The sequence below is a fragment of the Pseudorca crassidens genome, chromosome 15 (genome assembly GCF_039906515.1).
Source record: "Pseudorca crassidens isolate mPseCra1 chromosome 15, mPseCra1.hap1, whole genome shotgun sequence".
Taxonomy (NCBI): domain Eukaryota; kingdom Metazoa; phylum Chordata; class Mammalia; order Artiodactyla; family Delphinidae; genus Pseudorca; species Pseudorca crassidens.
The window spans coordinates 36,062,557-36,082,271 of NC_090310.1; the positions used below are offsets into that span (position 1 = coordinate 36,062,557).

General features: G+C 50.3%; 2 protein-coding genes across 4 annotated transcripts in view; one reads left to right on the top strand and one right to left on the bottom strand.

Moving 5' to 3' along the window:
• The window catches only part of TRAP1 (TNF receptor associated protein 1), a 48,661-nt gene extending 44,692 nt beyond the window's left edge, over positions 1-3,969 (top strand). The window contains exon 18 of the mRNA XM_067706818.1: positions 1-3,969. Within this exon, the coding sequence (XP_067562919.1) occupies positions 1-102 (102 nt within the window). The 3' untranslated portion in view covers positions 103-3,969.
• Positions 193-19,715, bottom strand: part of DNASE1 (deoxyribonuclease 1) — a 27,990-nt gene continuing 8,467 nt past the window's right edge. Inside the window, exons 2-11 of one of the 3 annotated variants that reach the window (XM_067706820.1) lie at positions 10,437-13,241; positions 3,595-3,681; positions 2,987-3,134; positions 2,521-2,609; positions 2,265-2,348; positions 1,851-1,966; positions 1,537-1,649; positions 1,302-1,456; positions 754-850; positions 193-531 (exon numbers count right to left, since the gene is read on the bottom strand). In XM_067706820.1, the coding sequence (XP_067562921.1) occupies positions 478-531; positions 754-850; positions 1,302-1,456; positions 1,537-1,649; positions 1,851-1,966; positions 2,265-2,348; positions 2,521-2,609; positions 2,987-3,133 (855 nt within the window). In that variant the 5' untranslated portion in view covers position 3,134; positions 3,595-3,681; positions 10,437-13,241 and the 3' untranslated portion in view covers positions 193-477. Of the gene's footprint in view, positions 532-753; positions 851-1,301; positions 1,457-1,536; positions 1,707-1,844; positions 1,967-2,264; positions 2,349-2,520; positions 2,610-2,986; positions 3,147-3,594; positions 3,682-10,436; positions 13,242-19,715 lie in introns of those variants that run through there. The other 2 variants (XM_067706819.1, XM_067706821.1) reach the window with 2 other exon arrangements.

Sequence of the window (19,715 nt, forward strand, 5' to 3'; positions counted from 1 at the left end):
ATCTACGAGAATGCCATGATCACAGCGGGGCTGGTCGACGACCCCCGACCCATGGTCAGCCGCCTGAACCACCTGCTCATCAAGGCCCTGGACCGACACTGACAGCTGTGAAAGCCCCAGGTCCTCCTGCCCAGGGTTAGGGTGGGGGCGGGGGGTGGATGGGGACGATGACAAAGGACTGGATGCTGCCAATGAGAACACCTACTTTTGAGCTTTATTCACTTAAAATGTATTCTTAGAGTTTTTGTCCAGATTGGGGTGCTCTGGTGACACAACCTCCAAGCTTACAGTGGAAGCGGGTACAGTGAGGAAAAGCCTACCTTCCTCTAATTCCAGCTGCCACGGTGGTGGGGAGGGGCAGGAGCACTCAGGACCAGGCACTGGTTTCCTAAACTCTGTCCCTAGCCTTTGGCTGTGTCGTCTCAGTTCTTGGCGACAGGCTGCAGAGCGGAGGTCGCTGGCCAGGCCCCACTCACGTCAGGCTCTCTTCAGCATCACCTCCACCGGGTAATGGTCGCTGATGGCTAGAGCCTGTGGGGAGACAGCCATGAGCACAGGGACACCCAGACAGACATCTAGTACTCTGCACTCATGCTCCTGAGGCCAGTCGGGATTTGGGCCTGGGAAAAGGAGACCAAGAGGCACCCAGGGCCACAGACAAGTGGCTCTTTCAAGTCAATGAAAAAAGCAGGGTCCAGGCCTATGTTCCTGTGTCCCAGGCCCCTATTAGAGCTACGTAACCAGGACACTTACCATCTGGTCACTCAATCCGTATGCAGCTTGGAAGTCAAAGGGAGCAGCTGAGTTGGGAACCACAGCATCTTGGAGCAGAGGTCCTGCAACCACGATCCTGCAGCATCAGACACAAGAGAAGGTCCCCTTCAGCCCACTGTCTAGCTCTGTGCACTTACACCTCAGATCCCAGCATGTCCCCGATCCCAGCATGTCCCCCCAGCTCCTCTTGGTATGGTAAATGTCACACAGTTCCACTGTTCCCCAACTGCTCTCAAATGTTCCCATGGGGCCAGTCGGGTCCTGGCTCACTGTCACCCCAACACTGAGCTGAGCAACCTGGGCCCCAAACTGCACACCACTGACCAACCTACATACCCCCCAGTGAGTGTTATCCCTAAATGTGCTTCATCCCCAAACTAAGAAATGCTGCTCCTTTCATTCCATTTCCTAAGTGGACTGAGTGAAGCTCAGGAGGGTGCATGTCACAGGGCTTGGGAACCATTTCTGAAGCTGGTCATGGAGGCTCCCTCATCCCTGCCTGGGGGCTCAGTGTGGGCCCCGCTCACCTGTCGTAGGCACAGTGCGTGGATGTAACGGTGGTGTCGGCAGTGTCAGGAATCAGCCACTGGAAGGGGGGGCTCCTGCGCAGGCGGATGGATGACCACTGCGAGGGGGTCACGTAGCTGCAGCCAGCATTGAAATCACCCATCAACATGATGTCCTACCAGGAGACACACACTGGTTGGCCTGGGGCAGAAGGGGGGCCCCAGAGCCCAAGGCTGGGGGTGGGGGTTGCCTCACCTCCAAGTCCCACTTCTGCCAGACATCCAGGTAGACATCATAGAGAGAGTCGATCTCAGCCACCGCATCCGATGGGGCCGCATGCAGGGGAACAATGGCAAACTCCTTGATCTCTGTGGAAACAGGAGTCATACTGAGCCGGTGTGGGCTGGGCTCAGCCAGGAGTTGGGCTGTGGTGGAGGACACATGAGCCAGTCTTCGAGGGTGGACGTTTTCCTAAGTAACTCCAATGTAAGACCAAAGCACAAAGGGTGTGGGCTGCAGCACGAGACAGCTTTCCAGGTGTCTTGGGAAGGGCTGGGCGGGGCACTCACGTGTGAAGGGGGAGGAGAACTTGACCACAGCTGGCTCTCGGCTGAAGCTGTCATTCCCACAGGGCTCACAGCCATCATCGTACTGGTAGCTGTCCAGCACGGAAACCTGGTCGGGTCTGCAGAAGGCCGGGCCAGAGGGCAGTTAGCCTTGGGCCAGGGTGCCAGCTTGTCTTGGTAAAGTCACTTTCTGCCACGTCCAGGTGGGCAGGGGGCCCGGCCTTAGCACCACATAGACCCACTGGCCTGGAGCTCCTGCCATGTCCCCCTGCCTCTGCACAGGCTGTGAGGCCAGCTCAGAGCCCTGCTCTGTGGCCCCAGTTCTCGCCCCCACACCCGGAGGGGAGGGGCTCACAGGCTCTCTAGACCACACCCCAGCCTCCTGTTGGCACCCTCTGAGGAGGTGACCCAATCTACCTGAACAGGAAGAGGTAGCGCTCCTTATAGCTGTTGCGTCCCAGCGGCTCACTGACCACAAAGTGATAGGTGTTTGGGTCATCCCTGGATTGAGGAAACAAATGTCGCGGTCAGGGTGGGGGGCAGTCCGTGGGGACCCTCCTGCCACCTATATACATCTATAGCAGGGTTCCTGCCCACATCCCTATCTCTGGGGCCTGGCTGAAGTGGCATACCCTCTCCCATCCATGCCTCCCAGGACCGCACTGTCACCCACTGGTTGAGTTTGTCCAGCAGCCTCCCTACGGCCGTCAGGTGGTTGTCTCTGACCTCCTGGATGAGGGCGATATCATAGCGACTCAGGATCTGGGGACAAGGCCACAGTACTGCTAACCAGGGCAGGCTGGGTGGAGACTGAGGCATCCGAGCCTGCCTGCTGTGAATCACAGGGCCGACCTGCTCCTCCCAGACACCTTCCTGTCACAGCTTGGCCTGGGACTTGCCTGGGACGTGCCAGACATCCCACCACCTCCAGCCGTGGTGGACGGCACAGCAGTGACAAGGACCTGTCCCCTTGACAGACAGGTGGGCTGAGACCAGAGGCTTTCAATCCCCTCCCCCGATCACCACCACTGCCGATCACCCTCAGGACTGACCACTGGCCCAGGGTTCCCAGGGCCTGTTAGAGGGCCCTCCCCTTCCCCCACCCTGAGTCCCCTGAGGACAGGCCAGCCTGGATTTACCTGTACAATGTAGTTGGAGAGGGTAGCACTGGACATCTTGGTCTCCCCGAAAGTCTGGATGTTGAAGGCTGCTATTCTCAGGGACAGGGTCTGCTGCAGCAGGCCAGCCAGGGTGAGTAGCACCCCCATCAGCCTGGCACCCCTCATTCTGGATGAGGAGAAATGTTCACATGTGGGCCTGAGGTTGGCAGACTCAGCACTCTGGCCTCCCTGAGTCCAGCTGCGCAGAACTGGTAGAGCCCAAGGCTGAGTAAACCCTGTCTTTGTGGGCTATGCCGAGCAGGCCAGGGTGAGCCTCTGAGCCCTCTCACCAGCATGCAGAGAGCCAGACACCAAGCGCCAAGTAACAGGCGCTGGATCTTCTCACTCCTCACCTGCCAGCAGATGAGCCCCTGTGAGGGTCGCCAGCCTAGGAAGCCCCTGACACTGTGGGTGGGGCACCAGCTCACCGCCCTCCCCGCTCCAGCCGCCCTCCCCTCTGGGATTGGCCAGGGCTCTTCCCAGGGTGGCCACGGTCACCAAGAGGGACTCCACGGGGCTTATGGGCCTGGTACCCACCTTCCACAGGCCACGGGTCACACAGCCCTTGGGGCACCAGGCACACTCACCTGAAACTTGACTTTCACAAAGACAACAGGAATTCTGCCAAGAATCAAGAATTGATACTCTTCGGTACCAATTTTCTCCTTTCACTGCTTTAAGAAAAAAATTCACAAAGTGTTAAGAAACACAACTGTGAGCTGTTGCAGCTCCAAATCCTCACACAGGGAATGTTCGTCCCACCTGGGGTTTTAAAGGTTTAGGCAGCTGTGACCTTTCCCAGGGCATCACCTGGAGGACACAGAACAATAGTGCTGCCTGTGGGGCTTTCCTAGCAGGTGGGTAGCTGGCATGTGTTTATTTCAAAAGGTACAGGTCCTTCCTGCTGTAAAGAGCACCTGATGTTTGCCCTTGGTTTTAAAAAGTAAAAAAAACAAAACAAACAGCCAAAGGCTCTGTGTCCTTTGCACAAGTTGCTCTCCCAGGGGTGGGGAGCAGATGCACTGGAGGGCAGGGTCCTGGCTACTCCTGGCTGCAGGACTTGAGGTGACCTTGGAGCTAGCAGCCAAAGCCAGACATTCCATGTTGCAAATGGAGCCCATGGTGGCTGCTCTCCCAGGACCCCATCTCTCACCAACTCCAACCCCTGCTTCCTAATCCTTCAGTTGTGACGGCTGCAAGCACCCTGGCCAGGAGTTGGGGCTCTCAACAGGGCGCACATGAGATGCAGCATTGGGGGCTGCAGGGCTGCGGGCACCAGGGAGGGGCAGGGGCTGCAGAGTCCACCTCACTTGCCAGCAAGGCAGCAGGAAACCTTCCTGTGGAGAGCCTGTGCATTTCACGCACAGGTGACAGGAGTGGCTGGGTCATAAGGACACTGTCAGGCAGCAGCTGAGGGTCCATGCCAGGCCATGGGTCCAGTCATTTCATTTGGAATCCTTGGCTTTCCCATTTGTGTTCATTACCTGTGGCTGCTGTAACAAGTCAGCACAAACTTGGTGGCTTGAAACTACAGAAACTTATTATCTAATAATCTTAGAGTCCAGAGTCCAAAATCCATTTCACTGAGCTGAAACAAGGTGTGGCAGGGCTGCACACGCTCTGGAGGTGCTGGGGGAGACCCTTCCTGCCTCTTCAGCTTCTGGAGGCTCCGGGTGTTCCTTCGCTTATGGCTGCATCACTTCAGTCTCTGCCTCCATCATTATATTGCCTTCTCTTCTGTGTCGGTTCTCTCCCCTCAAAGATATAGGTTATTGAGTTTAGGGTCCTCCCGGATAATCCAGGCCTGTCTCCCCATCTTGAGATCCTTTTTTGCCGTGTGAAGTTAATAGTTTGCAGGGATTAAGACATGGAGATATTTTGGGGGTATTATTCAGCCCATCACCCTATCCATGGGGGCTCTGCCCCATTTCGGGGTTGGAGGTTGTGGTCTCCAAGGACAGCCCTGCAACTGGGAAGGCTGGGTCCCTTCCTGGAAAGGAAGGGTCTTGAAGTATAAAGGGGAGTGTAGGGCTACGGGGGCCTGGGGGTCAGGGAGCAGGAGGGGGCCTTAGGGGAAAAGTCAGCAGGAGCCAAGGTCAAAATCAAAGTGCCATGGATGTGGTCAGCTGATCATGAAGTAGGAGGACACAGAGGGATTAAAAACAACTCAGAAAGTAAACCAACTTCAACAAGACCAGAACCCCCTGAAGTAATGAGAACATGCTGACGGACAGCTCCAGCAGTCAGTAGGAATGCCAGTCAGCTCGTGTGTACCCTGATATGGCATCTACAACATGGGGTCATGTGGCCTGGCCCTCAAGCTGCCAGAAGCCCCACTGCAGCCTTTTGCAAAGGTTTGATTGCTGACTCTCCTGTTTAAAATCCCCGAGGCTTCAAGTGTGTCAAAATTCAGACCCCAACCACCAGGCAAGACCATCAATGTATTCAGTGTAGGTGCCTTGACACTTTTCTTCCATAGGTATCTTTTCTGGACACACAGTTGCCAGACCTTTTGAGGGGAGCATGAGAGCAAACCAGTAGGCAGCAGAGCCATGGCTCACACAGAGGACACCCAGACCCCCCAGTTTTCAGCATGTGGGACACGGGCACCTGTTTGTTGGCACCCCTGTCCCCCTCTCAACCAAATGCTGCCCCTTCTCTGGGAGGTGCCCTCCCTCCCCAACCTGTCAGAAGAAAGGTCCCAACGGTGGCCTCATTTGCACAAAGTGCCAAGCTCTACTGCCATATTGGCTGCTCTAAGTCGGGCCCACAAGAGAGGCAGGCAGCACAGCCGGGAAGACCCTGGCCCAGGAGTCAGGGATTTGGGGCCCAGACCAGGCTCACCCACTGCACCTTCAACCACTTTGAACCTCAATATCTTCATCTATAAAATGGGGATAAAACTGGATAAAACTGTCACTGCTTTCCTCTTAGGTTTGTCTTAAGGATCAACAGACATAACATTATTCTACAGAAGAATCATTTCACATCTTAAAAATTCATCTTATCCCTAAGACTAGTAACCTTCTCAGCTGTTATATTTCCATCACCCTTTTAACTTTCCCTCATGGACCTCTTTTCCATTTGTATCAGTCAGCTGTTGCTGTGTAACAAGCAACCCCAGGATTCAATATGTATGGCAGTATGCATTTTTTTTCTCATGCTCACAGGTCTGTAGGTTAGCTGGGAGGGCTCTGCTCCCTGGGCCTCCCTCTGGGTGGGGGAGTAGGCACTGGGCTGAAGGGGCTGCAGCTAGCATATATGATCTTCTAACATGGTGGAAGGTGGAAACTTCCAGAGAGGTGAACAGAAATACATGATGCCTCCAGAAGCCTAGGCTCAAAATCTGCATGATGCCACTTCTGCCCATATTCTTTTGGTCTTAGCAAGTGACAGGGCCAAACCCAACACCAATGGCAGAGTCAGGGGTACACTCCTCCCGCGCCAGGCTCCACAGTGGAGACAGAATGGGTGCCAGGGAAGGGAGGAAGCCCAGTGTTGCTGGCATTTTTCAATATCACATTAGCAGGGAAATGGGTGCAGACGGCAGACCGCTTTCTCTGATCAGGGTGAGCTATTTTTACATCAACCCCGAAAGTCTGCCACACTCTTTAGTTAAACTAAACCTGTTCAGATACAGGAAGGGGAAATGACGCATCACACCGAAGTAATTAAGTCGGGGTCAGGTCTTGAGTTCTGAGGCATTTTAAATCAAAGAATAGGGCTTCCCTGATGGCACAGTGGTTAAGAATCCGCCTGCCAATGCAGGCGACACGAGTTTGAGCCCTGGTTCAGGAGGATTCCACATGCCACGGAGCAACTAAGCCCGTGCGCCACAACTACTGAGCCTGTGCTCTAGGGCCCGCGAGCCACAACTACTGAAGCTCACACGCCTAGAGCCCATGCTCCGCAACAAGAGAAGCCACCACAATGAGAAGTCCGCACACCACAACAAAGAGTATCCCCCATTAGCTGCAACTAGAGAAAGCCTGTGCACAGCAACAAAGACCCAACTCAGCCATAAATAAATAAATAAATTTATAAAAAATAAATAAAATCAAAGGATAAAGAGAAAATCCTCTAAGCACTGAAGCTGGGAACACGATAGCTTCAAAGGGACATTTGCCATGTGCAGGCTGTTGGGCTGTGAGGGCAACAGTGAGTGCCACAAGACCCAGTGAGCCATCCCAAAGAATTGCTGGGGGTGGGGGGGGGACTTGCACACCAACATGTGGCCCAGGACAGAGGATGTCCACAGACCCAGAGGGAAAAGGGCACAGAGCTGCAGTTTCTCAACAATGCACTGAATAACCCCCAGCCCACAGTGAACTTGCAGGCACAGCAGGATGCCTTTTACTTTTGAGGAAAATGGTGATACTAAACATCTCTGAACACTTCATGGTTTCAACATCATATCTTGCTACACTCCTTTCCACTATTTCATGTCTGCAAAGCTAGGTTTCTGGCAGTTATTGAAAAAGCAATTACTGTGTAAGAATCAATGTGAAAAAAGCAACAAGGGTGGCAGTGTCCAATCTGATTCCAAGATTCAAGAAGAGCCGATAGGCACACGTTCCACCCATAAATAATTACAGTTACTTAAAAATGAAATGAAAAAAAATTTAAGTTTACATTATTTTCCAAATATCTACTGTAAGTTGCTAGGATGTCAATACTTAACTTGTTTGGACTTATGTATTTAAAAATGGAACTGTTAGGTACTTCTTTTGGCCTATAAGTCCCTTAAAATAATTACTGAACCTTAACTAGAAGTGCTCTGAACTGCGAGTTTGGGAACCTCTAGATCTGACATACACAGTGGGTATGCCCCCCTCCCACTATGGCCCTGCCTCCACCCAGATGCTCAGATACCTGAGGCTCATTTGGGTCCCTGTTTTCTCTCAGCCCCACCCCAAATGCATCCTGAGTCTACAGTCCCCTCTGGTTTTGCAGCTGCGACACCTGTCCTTTGCTGAACACAAGCAAATCTGCCCATTGGTCTCCCTGCTCCCAGAAACTCTCCCCACAATCCCAGTATCCACACAGCATGCAGCACATCTTGTAAATGTGCAATCAGATCACCTTTTTCTCCTGCTTAAAATCTGTCATCGGGGGACTTCCCTGGTGGTCCAGTGGCTAAGACTCCATGCTCTCAATGCAAGGGGCCTGGGTTCGATCCCTGGTCAGGGAGCTAGATCCCACATGCCGCAATTAAGTTCCTGTGTGCCGCAGCTAAGACCCAATGCAGCCAAACAAACAATTTTTTAAAAAAATCTATCATCGGTTTCTCATTGTCCTTATGAGGAAAGCCAGGGCCTACCAGGGCTTGTGCAATGCCAGCTAAGGGCGCTGCTCTGCACGCAGAGCTACCCACCCTGTCATTCCAGTTCAGCTCACCATCACCTCTTCAGGGAGGCTGCCCTCTCCCCAACCCAACCCTCCCACCAGCGTGGTCCCAATGTCATCTTTTCCATGACCCTTATCACTTGTTTTCCTTGTTTTAGTGTTTGCTCTTACTTGCTTACACCGGTTGAAGGCAGCCTCTGGACTAGAACACAATCTGCACAGGAGCAGGGACCTTGTCTATCTCGTCCATGAAACTGACCAGGCCTAAAACAATGCCTGGAAGGTAGAAGGCTCTGTGCTCACCTGTTCCTCACCTCCTGTCCTGCAACCTCCCATGTGAGAGAACGTCCCTTCCTCATGGACCCTCCAGAGAGAACCCAGCATGGTTTCCTCTCCTGAAGCACAGGAGACACTGCAGGGTGTCCAAGTTGCTTCTGGACACTTGGCCTGAGCTGACCAGAAGCTCCCAGGAGCCAGTGGCTGTTGTGTCCTCCCTCACCCAGATTTGACCTGGTTTCCTCCTCTCCCCTCAAAAGCGGTTTTTGCTGGCCCCAAGACAGAGCATTTTAGAGGACAAAGGGGCTTCCATCTTTTACTTGAGATAAAAGGCCAATGTCTTTGCTGTGACATTGCTTTAATCCATGTTAGACAGCCTGTGCAGGTCAGCAGTCATCTCTCAGCACAGCCACTGGCCTTGGCCCATGACCCCACCTTAGCTCACCATCCCTCTTGAATTTATTTCTGTTCATTATAAGGAACTCATTAACCCAGGATGGAAAATTTCTCAGAACATGCCTGTGAACTGCTACAATCCACAACAGTTTCAAGGTCAAGCTCAGCACAGCCCCGACCCTGCTCCCTCACCCCCAGTTACGCCAGTGCCCATCATGTCAGTGGAACAGGCAGCACTCGGGTTCCATGGTCCACGAGCCTGAGCAGCAATGTGCATGCCCCTTGCAAATCACAGACAAGCCTCCCTTGGTTCCCCGTCCCACCAAAGGCATTTTCTAAGGTTTATGTTGGAGAGATTAGCATACCTTTAGCCTGAGCCCATGAGCACAAAGTTCCTGTTGCCTGAGACCCTTGAAGATTTCACTAGAGTCATGGAGCTCAATGACTAGACTGCCAATGTGCTGGTAATGTTTCCAACAAGGCTGCAATGGAGAGCGATCCCCAAATTCCCAAGCCCCCTCAGTCTCTCCCAAGTACAAAGAGCCTCCTCAGCAGGCCCCCCTGCCACTGCCCAACGGGTTTACAGAAGGGTTCAGAGGGACCAGGACAAGGAAGCTCACAGGATAGTGCGAGCTGGTCATGGTGGGGTTTGCAGAGATATTTTCTATTGATCTATCTTCCAGTTCACTAGTCCTTTCTTCAGCTGTCTCTCATCTACTTTTAAATCCACCTACTGAATTTTAAATTTCAGTTATTGCACTTTGAATTTTCATTTAATCTTTTATGAATTCTAATTCTCTGTGAAACTCTCCACCTCACCTATTTCAATATGTTAGTCAGTTAAAGTCCATGTCTGCTAACTCCAGTATCTTATCTCCTGTGGGTCTGTCACTCTTCCCCCCCACTCCCCTCATCCTGTTTCTCAGTGTACCTAGTAACTTGACAGAGTGTCAGGCACTGTGTGTGACAGATGGTTGAGGATCAGGATGGTGTCTCCCTCCAGGGTGGGCAGCAGAGGGGAAGGCCACCTCAAGCCACTCCAGGGCTCAGCTAACGCTAAACTCATTCCACAGTCCTTGTAAAGTCCAATCTACCTGTGGTCCCCAAAGGTCCAAGCTGAGAGCCTGGTATTTCTTAGGGCCATTCCTCCTTGGCAGGCTCTGAACTCTTTCCTAGCATCATGAAACTGCCAAAAAGCCAGCTGTGCTTTTTTAGCCACTTTCTGCTTCTCTGGCCTCCTTCCTCTCAGGGATCTTGGCCCTCAGGTTCCACTGCCTCAGCAGGCCCAAACCCCCAGCTCAGTCTCCCCAGTCCCGCAAGGTTACGCGGAGCTCCTCTGGCTTCTCTGCCTCTGAGCAGCTGCTCCTGCCCAGCCCCAAAGGGAGAAGCCAGTGGAGGAAATAGGACTCACCTCTTCAAGCTCCCCTCTGAGTTACAGGTGCTGGGGTAGTGCTCCAGTCATACAAGCAGATGCTTTCTGAATTATGGTCAGTTCCTTGAGTCCTCATCAGGCACTGGTCTGCTGTAAGCTACTCCATTGCCAGAAGCAGTCTGTTTTCATTACCTGGAATGAGTCACTGAAGCAGAGCGCTGGAGAGGATATGGCTGATAACTAGGCAAGCTGGTCCAACTAGCAGGCCGTGTGGACATCTCTGAGCTATAAATGTCCTGTGCAGAGGTATTCCACCCAATAAGAGGCGGCCAGAAGGGAAACAGACAATCCCTTCCTGCACGACCAAGAGTCTCTGGGACTGAAGATCTCCATATCCTGTCTGAAACCCACAGCATTTGTTCTCATCAGCCCACTCCTAAAAGTGAAGATGGCGTAGTGCCAGGACATAGCAATTCTATATTCCATAAATTGTTCTACAGCTCCTCAGAGAATGGAGCATCTGTCCTCAGCTCAGGTTTACTACCTCAATCCTAGAGAAGAAGCCTTGGGGCCTGCAGACTGCCAGCTCCAGGCCTGTTTCCTTTCTGGGGACTCTGCACCCTTAGCCAGATGGGCAATGCTGGTTTCTGAGAACTGTAAGTACCTGCTGTGCTTCCTGCCCAGGACCCGCCACGTGGCTTATCTATAGACACTATAGTTTATTTCACATTGACAGTTTCAACAATGTTTCCCAAAGGGGATCCTGCTTCAGGGCCTTTGCACTGTTCTACCTGAGCACTCTGCCTCCAGATGGCTACATGGTTTGTCCCTCCCTTGACTTGAGCCTCTGCCCAGATGTCACCCTACCATAGCATCCTACTTAGTAGCAGGTTTTGTCCCACTGTTCTATCTCCTTTACCCTGCTTATTTTTTCTTGCCCAACAATCACATCTAACATACAACGTATGGTCAGTCTCATCCCACTGGACGTAAGTCCCACAAGAGCTGGGGCTTATGTAGCAGCACCTAAACAAGGCCTGACCCATAGCAGGTGCTCACCAACTACTTGCTGAATGAAAAGATGAATGTCAGGCAGGGACTTTCTTGGCAGAACAATGTCTTTAGATGCTCCAACCTCTTCAGCTGCTCTGGTTGTGCCCATTTAAGTGTGAGCATCTCACACAAGAGGAGCCCAACTTGGTCCTCCCTGATGACTAAGTAAAGGAACAGGCTTCTGCCACTGGCCCAGGCTCCTCAGCCTCCACATCCCAAATCCTGGTGGGATGGAGACACGTAACCAAGAGTGATAAGGGAGCACCAAAGTTACAGCTCCTAACAGGAGGGGAGCAGAGGGGAAGGAGGCTTCCTGTGGGGTAAGTGGCCGTCAGAACGATACTCAGGTAAAGCGCAGCCAGATAGCAGAGAGCTCAGAACAACTCTGCCCTGTCATGGAAGTCCCAGGCAAAGGCTGAGGATTGACTCTAGAGAGGAGGTGGTACGGGCCCATCTCCATGGAGAGGAGGGGGCTGCCCATGCCTGAGCCGGAGCCCAGCAGGACTCTCACAAGGATCTATGGCCCCAGGGGCCGATGCCCGTGTATGGTACAGCCCCATGATACAGTAGCCACCACAGCTCTCACCACAGACCCTCAGACCTGAGTCCCAAGTGCAGTGTGTCTTTCCAACTCTGCCTACTCCTTCCTGGATGAGTAGCTAGGGAAGGCTGGTACCATGTCTTCACCACCTCCCCTGGTCACCATGCCTACTAGTCATCAGCCTCTGCTCACCCTCCATTATCTAAGCATCTCTGGACCTCAGAGTATAGGACATTGAGCAATGTGGCCCCACCAGTGAGGAGAAGACCACAGTCCCTGAGCTCCCCTGGGTACTTCTCCCTGCCCCCCACTACCATGGGAAGCTGTGAGCTGTAATGTTCCTATAACTCAGTTTCTCTTGGGGGTGGGGACACGTGCAGTGAGAGCCTGTGGGGGGGGGCTCAGTCATGTGAGGAGAAAGGCTCCCACTGAACCATTCTTCCCCCGCACCTCAGCTTCCCCCTACCCAGCCTCCAGGGCAGTCACCTCATCGGGCCTGCTGTGAGGGAAGGGTGCTGTGCTTGTCCTGCCCAGGCCCCCCCCCCCGAGTGAGGGCTCCCCAAAGGGCCTGCCAAATGTGGGCAGACATAGGGCCCTGCCCCCACTTCTCTACCCAAAGGTCCAGACACTGCCCCAGTGAGGGGGCCTGAGGCATGTAGATTCCCAGCTACTAGAAGAGAATGTGCCCCCAGGAGAACAGGAAAGGCAGCCGCAGAGACCACTGCCTCCTCAGGAATCGTTGGGCTCTGGGGAATGGCACTGGATCTCACCCCACTTCTATACCAGCTTAGAAAACATGTCCACTTACCTGTGAGACTGGCTTTCCAGATTCTCTTCCCCAGGGCCTGCATAAAAGCACAGCCACCAGTCAAGGGACAGGGCCTCAGGCAGGAGCAGCGATGACCTCAGGATGCCAGGAATGAGCCCAGTCCAGCGCCCTCCCACCTGGTCCTCTGGCCAAGGCCAGAGTGGCCTGAGGCAGGTGCCTTGTCGGTCTGGCTCCCCATCGTCCAAAGACTGCTGAAGTTGTAGCAGGCCATAGAGGAGGCCTACACAAATGCATTGGTGATTGGCTGTTTCCTCACTTGGGCTCCTGTGAGGAGGCAGTGATCTTCGCAGGTGCCTCAGCCCACAAATGACACAGTGCGGAAAGCTCGTAAAATGCAAATTTGCTGGGGAGCCAACTCCAGACTGCCACCATGTCACTCCCTCACAGCCTGTGCCATCTTGCTGCTCCCATTCACACGTGACTGGTTTAAAAAGAAGAAAAAAGGGAGCGTTAATAATGTCAGTCAACTTAGCTACAGGGTACCAACTTGTCCTGAAATTTCATCAGGCTGTTTCATTTGTTTGTGTGTTTATTCACTCATTCAAGATGGAGTAACAGGAGCCCTAAACAACAAGAAAGCTGGACAAGAGATGATGTGATGGTTTTCAGTCACTGGATAAGTACAGGACAGTGATCCCAGGGAGAAGGGACGCCAACACACTAGGCCCTATGATTTTTGTGTGTTTGTGGCAGGGGGGAGGGGGGCGGTGTTGCACCGTGCAGCTTGTGGGATCTTAGTTCCCCGACCAGGACTGAACCTGGGCCCATAGCAATGACAGCGCCAAGTCCTAACCACTGGACCACCAGGGAACTCTGGGCCCTATGACTGACCAGCCATAGCTGAGGCAGTTTCTAGGCTACAGTGCAGGGAAGGGAAACTCAGACCTGGCTGTCTCCTGAGTGCACGAGACACTGAGGAGGTCAGGGAGGCCCAGGTGGCTAGAATGTGTACAGCAAAATGTTGGGGAGCAGGGGGCTGTACAGAAAGCAGAGCTCCAGGATCCAAAGAGGATTCCCTCATGTCTTCAGCTAAGGACAAGTCTGTACCTGTGTAAGAAAAACTATGTGAGGAGGCTGGGGCAAGAACCCCTGGAAAGGAGCAGACAGAACAATCCCCAGAGCTCACACAGGAAGGGAATAAACTGTGTTCCCACAAGCCACCATGGAAAGACTTCCTCATTCACAGGGTATTGGGTAGAATCCTCAGAAGGGCATCACCCCTAGTAATGAGGCTAAATTAGCTGTAGACCAAAGGCAGCTCTGGACTACCCTAACTCAGCTCGGGAGCAATCCTCTAAAGGATCAACTGATGCCAAGGAACTTAACTGGGTGCCATACCAAGATTAATACTATTTGAAGGAATACAACAAAACCCAGCAACCAACAACATAAATTTACAATGTCTAGTAGCCAATAAGGAAATTGCCAGGTCTATCGATCAGGGTACAGCCAGGGGACAGATACCACATGGTATTTTAAACAAGGGAAGTTTATTATAAAGAATTAACTATTTATAGGGAATTAACTAAAAGGAACCAAAAGAGAACCCTACAGAATACCCTAGGGTGAAGGGAAGTATACAAGAGAACGACTCAGAGCTGCGAGATCACAGCTCACTGGATGGTGAAGTTTACTGGGCTGTCCCAGGCCAAGGCTGGGAACTGAAAGCCACCTGAGAGGGTGCCAACAGAATTAGCTGGGAAGCTGTCTGCAGAGAGTGCTAGGAAGTCACCAGGGTGGAGGTGCTGATGAACTCACTAGAGAGCTGCCAGGAGGCCAGCTGGGGTACCCATGGAACTTGCCTGGGTTCCATGCAAGTGCCTACCCCCTTCCAAATATATAAAGAGCCTCATCGCTGGCACCCAGGCCAGTGCTGCTGAATTTGCAGCTAGGAAGCTGCCTGAGAAGGTGCCACAGAAATTCACCGGGGGTGAGCTGATGTCACAAAACAGGAATGAGCAAAGCACAAAGAACCAGAATGACAGGCCCTTTCTCCTCCAGCGCCCTCCACTGACAAAGGTTAGTATCAGGCTAGCTGGCAAGAGAGGAATGTTCCAGCATCACAAGCCGGCGATGAAGGGTGGATTGACAACTGCTATACCAGGCATGTGAAAACAGAAGAAAATACGACTTATGACCATAAGAAAAAGCAATCAATAGCAACTGACCTAGAAGTGACAGATATAAAGGAATTATCGGACAAGGACAATAAAACAGATATTATAAACATGCTTCATAAATTCAGGAAAGTAGAGGGAAACATGAGCATAATGAGAAATGGAAGCTATAAAAAGACCTAAATGGAACTTCTAGAGATGGTATAAATATCTGAAATGCAAAAACACACAGTATGGGATGAACATCAGATCAACACTGAAAAAGATCACACAACTCAGGACTTCCATGGTGGTGCAGTGGTTAAGAATCCGCCTACCAATGGAGGGAATACAGGTTCAAGCCCGGGTCTGGGAAGATGCCACATGCCGTGGAGCAACTAAGCCCATGTGCCACAACTACTGAAGCCCACGTGCCTAGAGCCCGTGCTCCGCAACAAGAGAAGCCACTGCAGTGAGAAGCCTGTGCACCGCAACGAAGAGTAGCCCCCGCTTGCCGCAACTAGAGAAAGCCTGCACACAGCAACGAAGAAGACCTAACACAACCAAAAATAAATAAATAAATTTATTTTTTAAAAAAGAGGGGCATTACATAATAATAAATGGGCCAACTCTTCAAGAAGACATAATAATCCTTAATGTGTACGTACCTAATAACAGAGCTTCAAAATACACGAAGGAAAAACTGATAGAACTGCAAAAAGAAACAGATGAATCCACTATTATAGCTGCAGACTTCACCACCCCTATGACAGAAATGGACACATCCAAAAGGCAGAAAAGGACATAGCTGAACTCAACAAAACCATCAATCAACCGGATATAATAGACATCTATAGACTACTTCATGCAGAAGAATATTCATTCTTCTCAAGTTCACATGGAACATTCACCAAGATAGACAACATTCTGGGCGATAAAACATACGTTAACACATTTAAAAGAACAGACATCATACAATGTATGCTCTCAGTCCACAACAGAATTAAATAAGAAATCAGTAACAGAAAAGGAGCTGGAAAATCCCCAAACACCTGGAGATTACATAACACATTCCCAAATAACACATAGACCAAAGGAGAAATTAAGAAATGTTTTGAACTAAATGAAAATGAAAATACAACATCAAAATTTGTGAGATGCAGCGAAAACAGTGCTTAGAAGGAAATTAATGGCATTGAATGCATGTATTAGAAAAGAAAAAATATCTGAACTCAATAATCTAAGCATCCACTTCAGGAAACTAAAAAAAGAAGAGCATATTAGTTCCAAAGTAAGCAGAAGAAAAGAAATAATGAAAATTAGAGGAGAAATCAATGAAGTTGAAAACAAGAAATAGAGAAAATCAAGAAACCAAAAGATAGTTCTTTGAAAAGATCATCAGTAAACCACTAGCTGAGCTAAGAAAAAAAAGAGAGAGGACACATTATTACTAATATCCAAAATGAAAAGGGGACATGACTGCGGATCCCATGGGCATTAAAAAGATAATAAAGGAATACTATGAACAACTCTATGCCCACAAATGTAATAACTTAGAGCAGGGGTCCCCAACCCCCAGGCCACGGACCGGTACCAGTCTGCAGCCTGTTAGGAACCGGGCTGCACAATAGGAGGTGAGCGGCGGGCGGGCAGGTGGGCAGGCAGGCGGGTGGGCTAGCGAGCAAGCGAAGCTTCATCTGCCGCTCTGCATCGCTCCCCATCGCTCCCCATCGCTTGCATTACCACCTGAATCAACTCTCCCTCCCCACCCCATCCGTGGAAAAACTGTCTTCCACGAAACTGGTCCCTGGTGCCAAAAAGGTTGGGGACCGCTGACTTAACAGGAAATGAACCAATCCTTGAAAGCACAATCTGCCAAAACTCACACAAACAGAAAGAGACAATCTGAGTAGGCCTAGATCTACCGAAGAAATGAACAAATAACCTTCCAAAACAGAAAGCATCAGTCCCAGATGCGTTCACTGGTAAATTCTACCAAATATTTAACAAGAAATTACACCAATTTTCGTCTCTTTCAGAAGGCAGAAGCAGAGGGAATACTTGCTAACTTATTCTGTGACATCGGCATCACTCTAATACCAAAATACATTACAAGAAAAGAAAGTACAAATTAATCTCTCTCATGAACATAGATACAAAAACGTTCAACAAAATATAAACAATTAAAATCCAGGGACTTTCCTGGTGGCGCAGTGGTTAAAAATCCACCTGCCAATGCAGGGGACACGTGTTCAATCCCTGGTCAGGGAAGATCCCACATGCCGCGGAGCAACTAAGCCCGTGCACCACAACTACTGAGCTTTCGCTCTAGAGCCTGCGTGCCACAACTACCGAAGCCCGTGCACCTAGAGCCTGTGCTCCGCAACAAGAGAAGCCACCTCAATGAGAAGCCTGCACACCGCAACGAAGAATAGCCCCCGCTCGCCACAACTAGAGAAAAGACCACGCGCAGCAACAAAGACCCAATGCAGCCAAAAATAAATTTTAAAAAGTAAAATAAAATAAAATCCAAACACTGTATAAAAAGAATTACATATCATGACCAAGTGGAATTTACTCCAGGTATGAAAGGCTCGCTCAACATTCAATAATCAAGTAAGATAAATTCTCACACTGACAGGCCAAAGAAGAAAAATCACATGATCATAACAACACACATTAAAAAAAAGCATTTCACAAAATTCTATACTTTTTAAAAAACCATAAAAACTCAGCAAACTAAGTATAGAGAGGAACTTCCTTAATATGATAAAGATTATGCACAAAAAAACCTACAGGTTGGGACTTCCCTGGTGGTCCAGGGGCTAATACTCTGTGCTCCCAATGCAGGGGGCCCGGGTTCGATCCCTGGTCAGGGAACTAGATCCCACATGCCACAACTAAGAGTTTGCATGCCACAACTAAAGATCCTGCATGCCACAACAAAGACCCGGAGCAGCCAAATAAATGAATAAATATTAAAAAAACAAAAACAGGGGCTTCCCTGGTGGCTCAGTGGTTGAGAGTCCGCCTGCCAATGCAGAGGACATGGGATCGTGGCCCGGTCTGGGAAGATCCCACATCCCGCAGAGCGGCTGGGCCCGTGAGCCATGGCCGCTGAGCCTGCGCGTCCGGAGCCTGTGCTCTGCAGCGGGAGAGGCCACAATGGTGAATGGCCTGCGCACTGCAAAAACAAACAAAAACAAAAAATGTACAGGTAAGGAGTGACATCAGCAAAATGGAGGACTAGGAAGCTCTAAGCCCTTGTTCCCACAGAGACAACAAAAAACAATCCAAAATTGGCTGAACTAACTTTACAGGAGATCTGGAGAACAGTCAAACGTCTATATCAGCCAAATGAATGTGCAATCAATGCCTACCCGCCTTGGCATGGCAGTGTCTTGGTCTAGAGGAGGCAGCAGACCAGTTCCCAGTTCCCTCCCTCAAATCAGAGGCAGCAGAGCTGACCTTATTTGCAATGATCTAACCAGTCTTGGGACTATTGAAGGACTGATCTCTGTCCACCTAACTTGAATCTCAGGCAGAGAAAATCAACAGGCACTAATCATGAAGGCTACAAGGATTTCAGACTCTGAGATGCCTTGAGCAAGAGCTTATGAGTGAAGACATATAATAGATAACCTAAGGCCACAAACAGAAGCTGGAGATGAGACTCTTGGGAAGATAAGACATTCAAAAACAGCTGTGTATAAAGAGGAAATGAAAAAAGCCACACACAGACCCAGGCAAAACAAATCCTCAGAGATGACCTTAAGCTTTCACCTGGGCTGATCCCTACGCTCAAAGCAAGTCCAGGCAATCAGTGAAGGAGTGCCCAGGCACAACAGAGCCAGTCTGCAAGGACAGGGAAAGGTGGTTGTTTTTTTTCAAATACCTAATTTTCAATAAAAACAATAAAAGGCAAACAAAGAAATAGGATAACATGGTTCATCCAAAGAACAATATAAACTGGCAAAAACTATCCCTGAGGAAGCACAAACATCAGATTTACCAGATAAAGACTTTCTAACAGCTGTCTTAAATATGCTCAAAGAGCTAAAGGAAAACACAAAGAGGGAAAGCAAATCTGGAAAATGATATTATGAACAAAATGAGAATATCTACAAAGAGAGAAATTATAAGGAAGAATCAAACAAAATTCTGGAGCTGAAAAATATAATAAATGAATGAGAAAATTCATAGAGAGGTTCAACAGCAGATTTGAGCAGGCTGACGAAAGAATCAGAGAACTTGAAGACACATGAAATTATTGAGTCTGAGGATCAGAAAGAAAAAAGAATGAAGGAAAGTGAACAGATGGACTTCCCTAGTGGTGCAGTGGTTAAGAATCCGCCTGCCAATGAAGGGGACATGGGTTCGATCCCTAGTCTGGGAAGATCCCACATGCCACGGAGCAACTAAGCCCGTGCACCACAACTACTGAGCCTGCGCTCTACAGCCTGTGAACCACAACTACTGAAGCCCGAGCACGTTAGAGACTGCGCACTGCAACTGCTGAGCCCATGCTTGCAACTACTGAAGCCCATGCGCCTAGAGCCCGTGCTCTGCAACAAGAGAAGCCACTGCAATGAGAATCCCGTGCACTGCAACAGAGTGTCCCTTGCTCGCCACAACTAGAGAAAGCCCGTGCGCAGCAATGAAAACCCAACGCAGCCAAAAATAAATAAGTTCATTAAAAAAAACAGAAAGATATCAAAGCAATAGACTAACTTCACACCTTAAGGAAATGAGAAAAGCAAACTAAACCCAAAGCTAGCTGGAGGAAGGAAATACAGAAT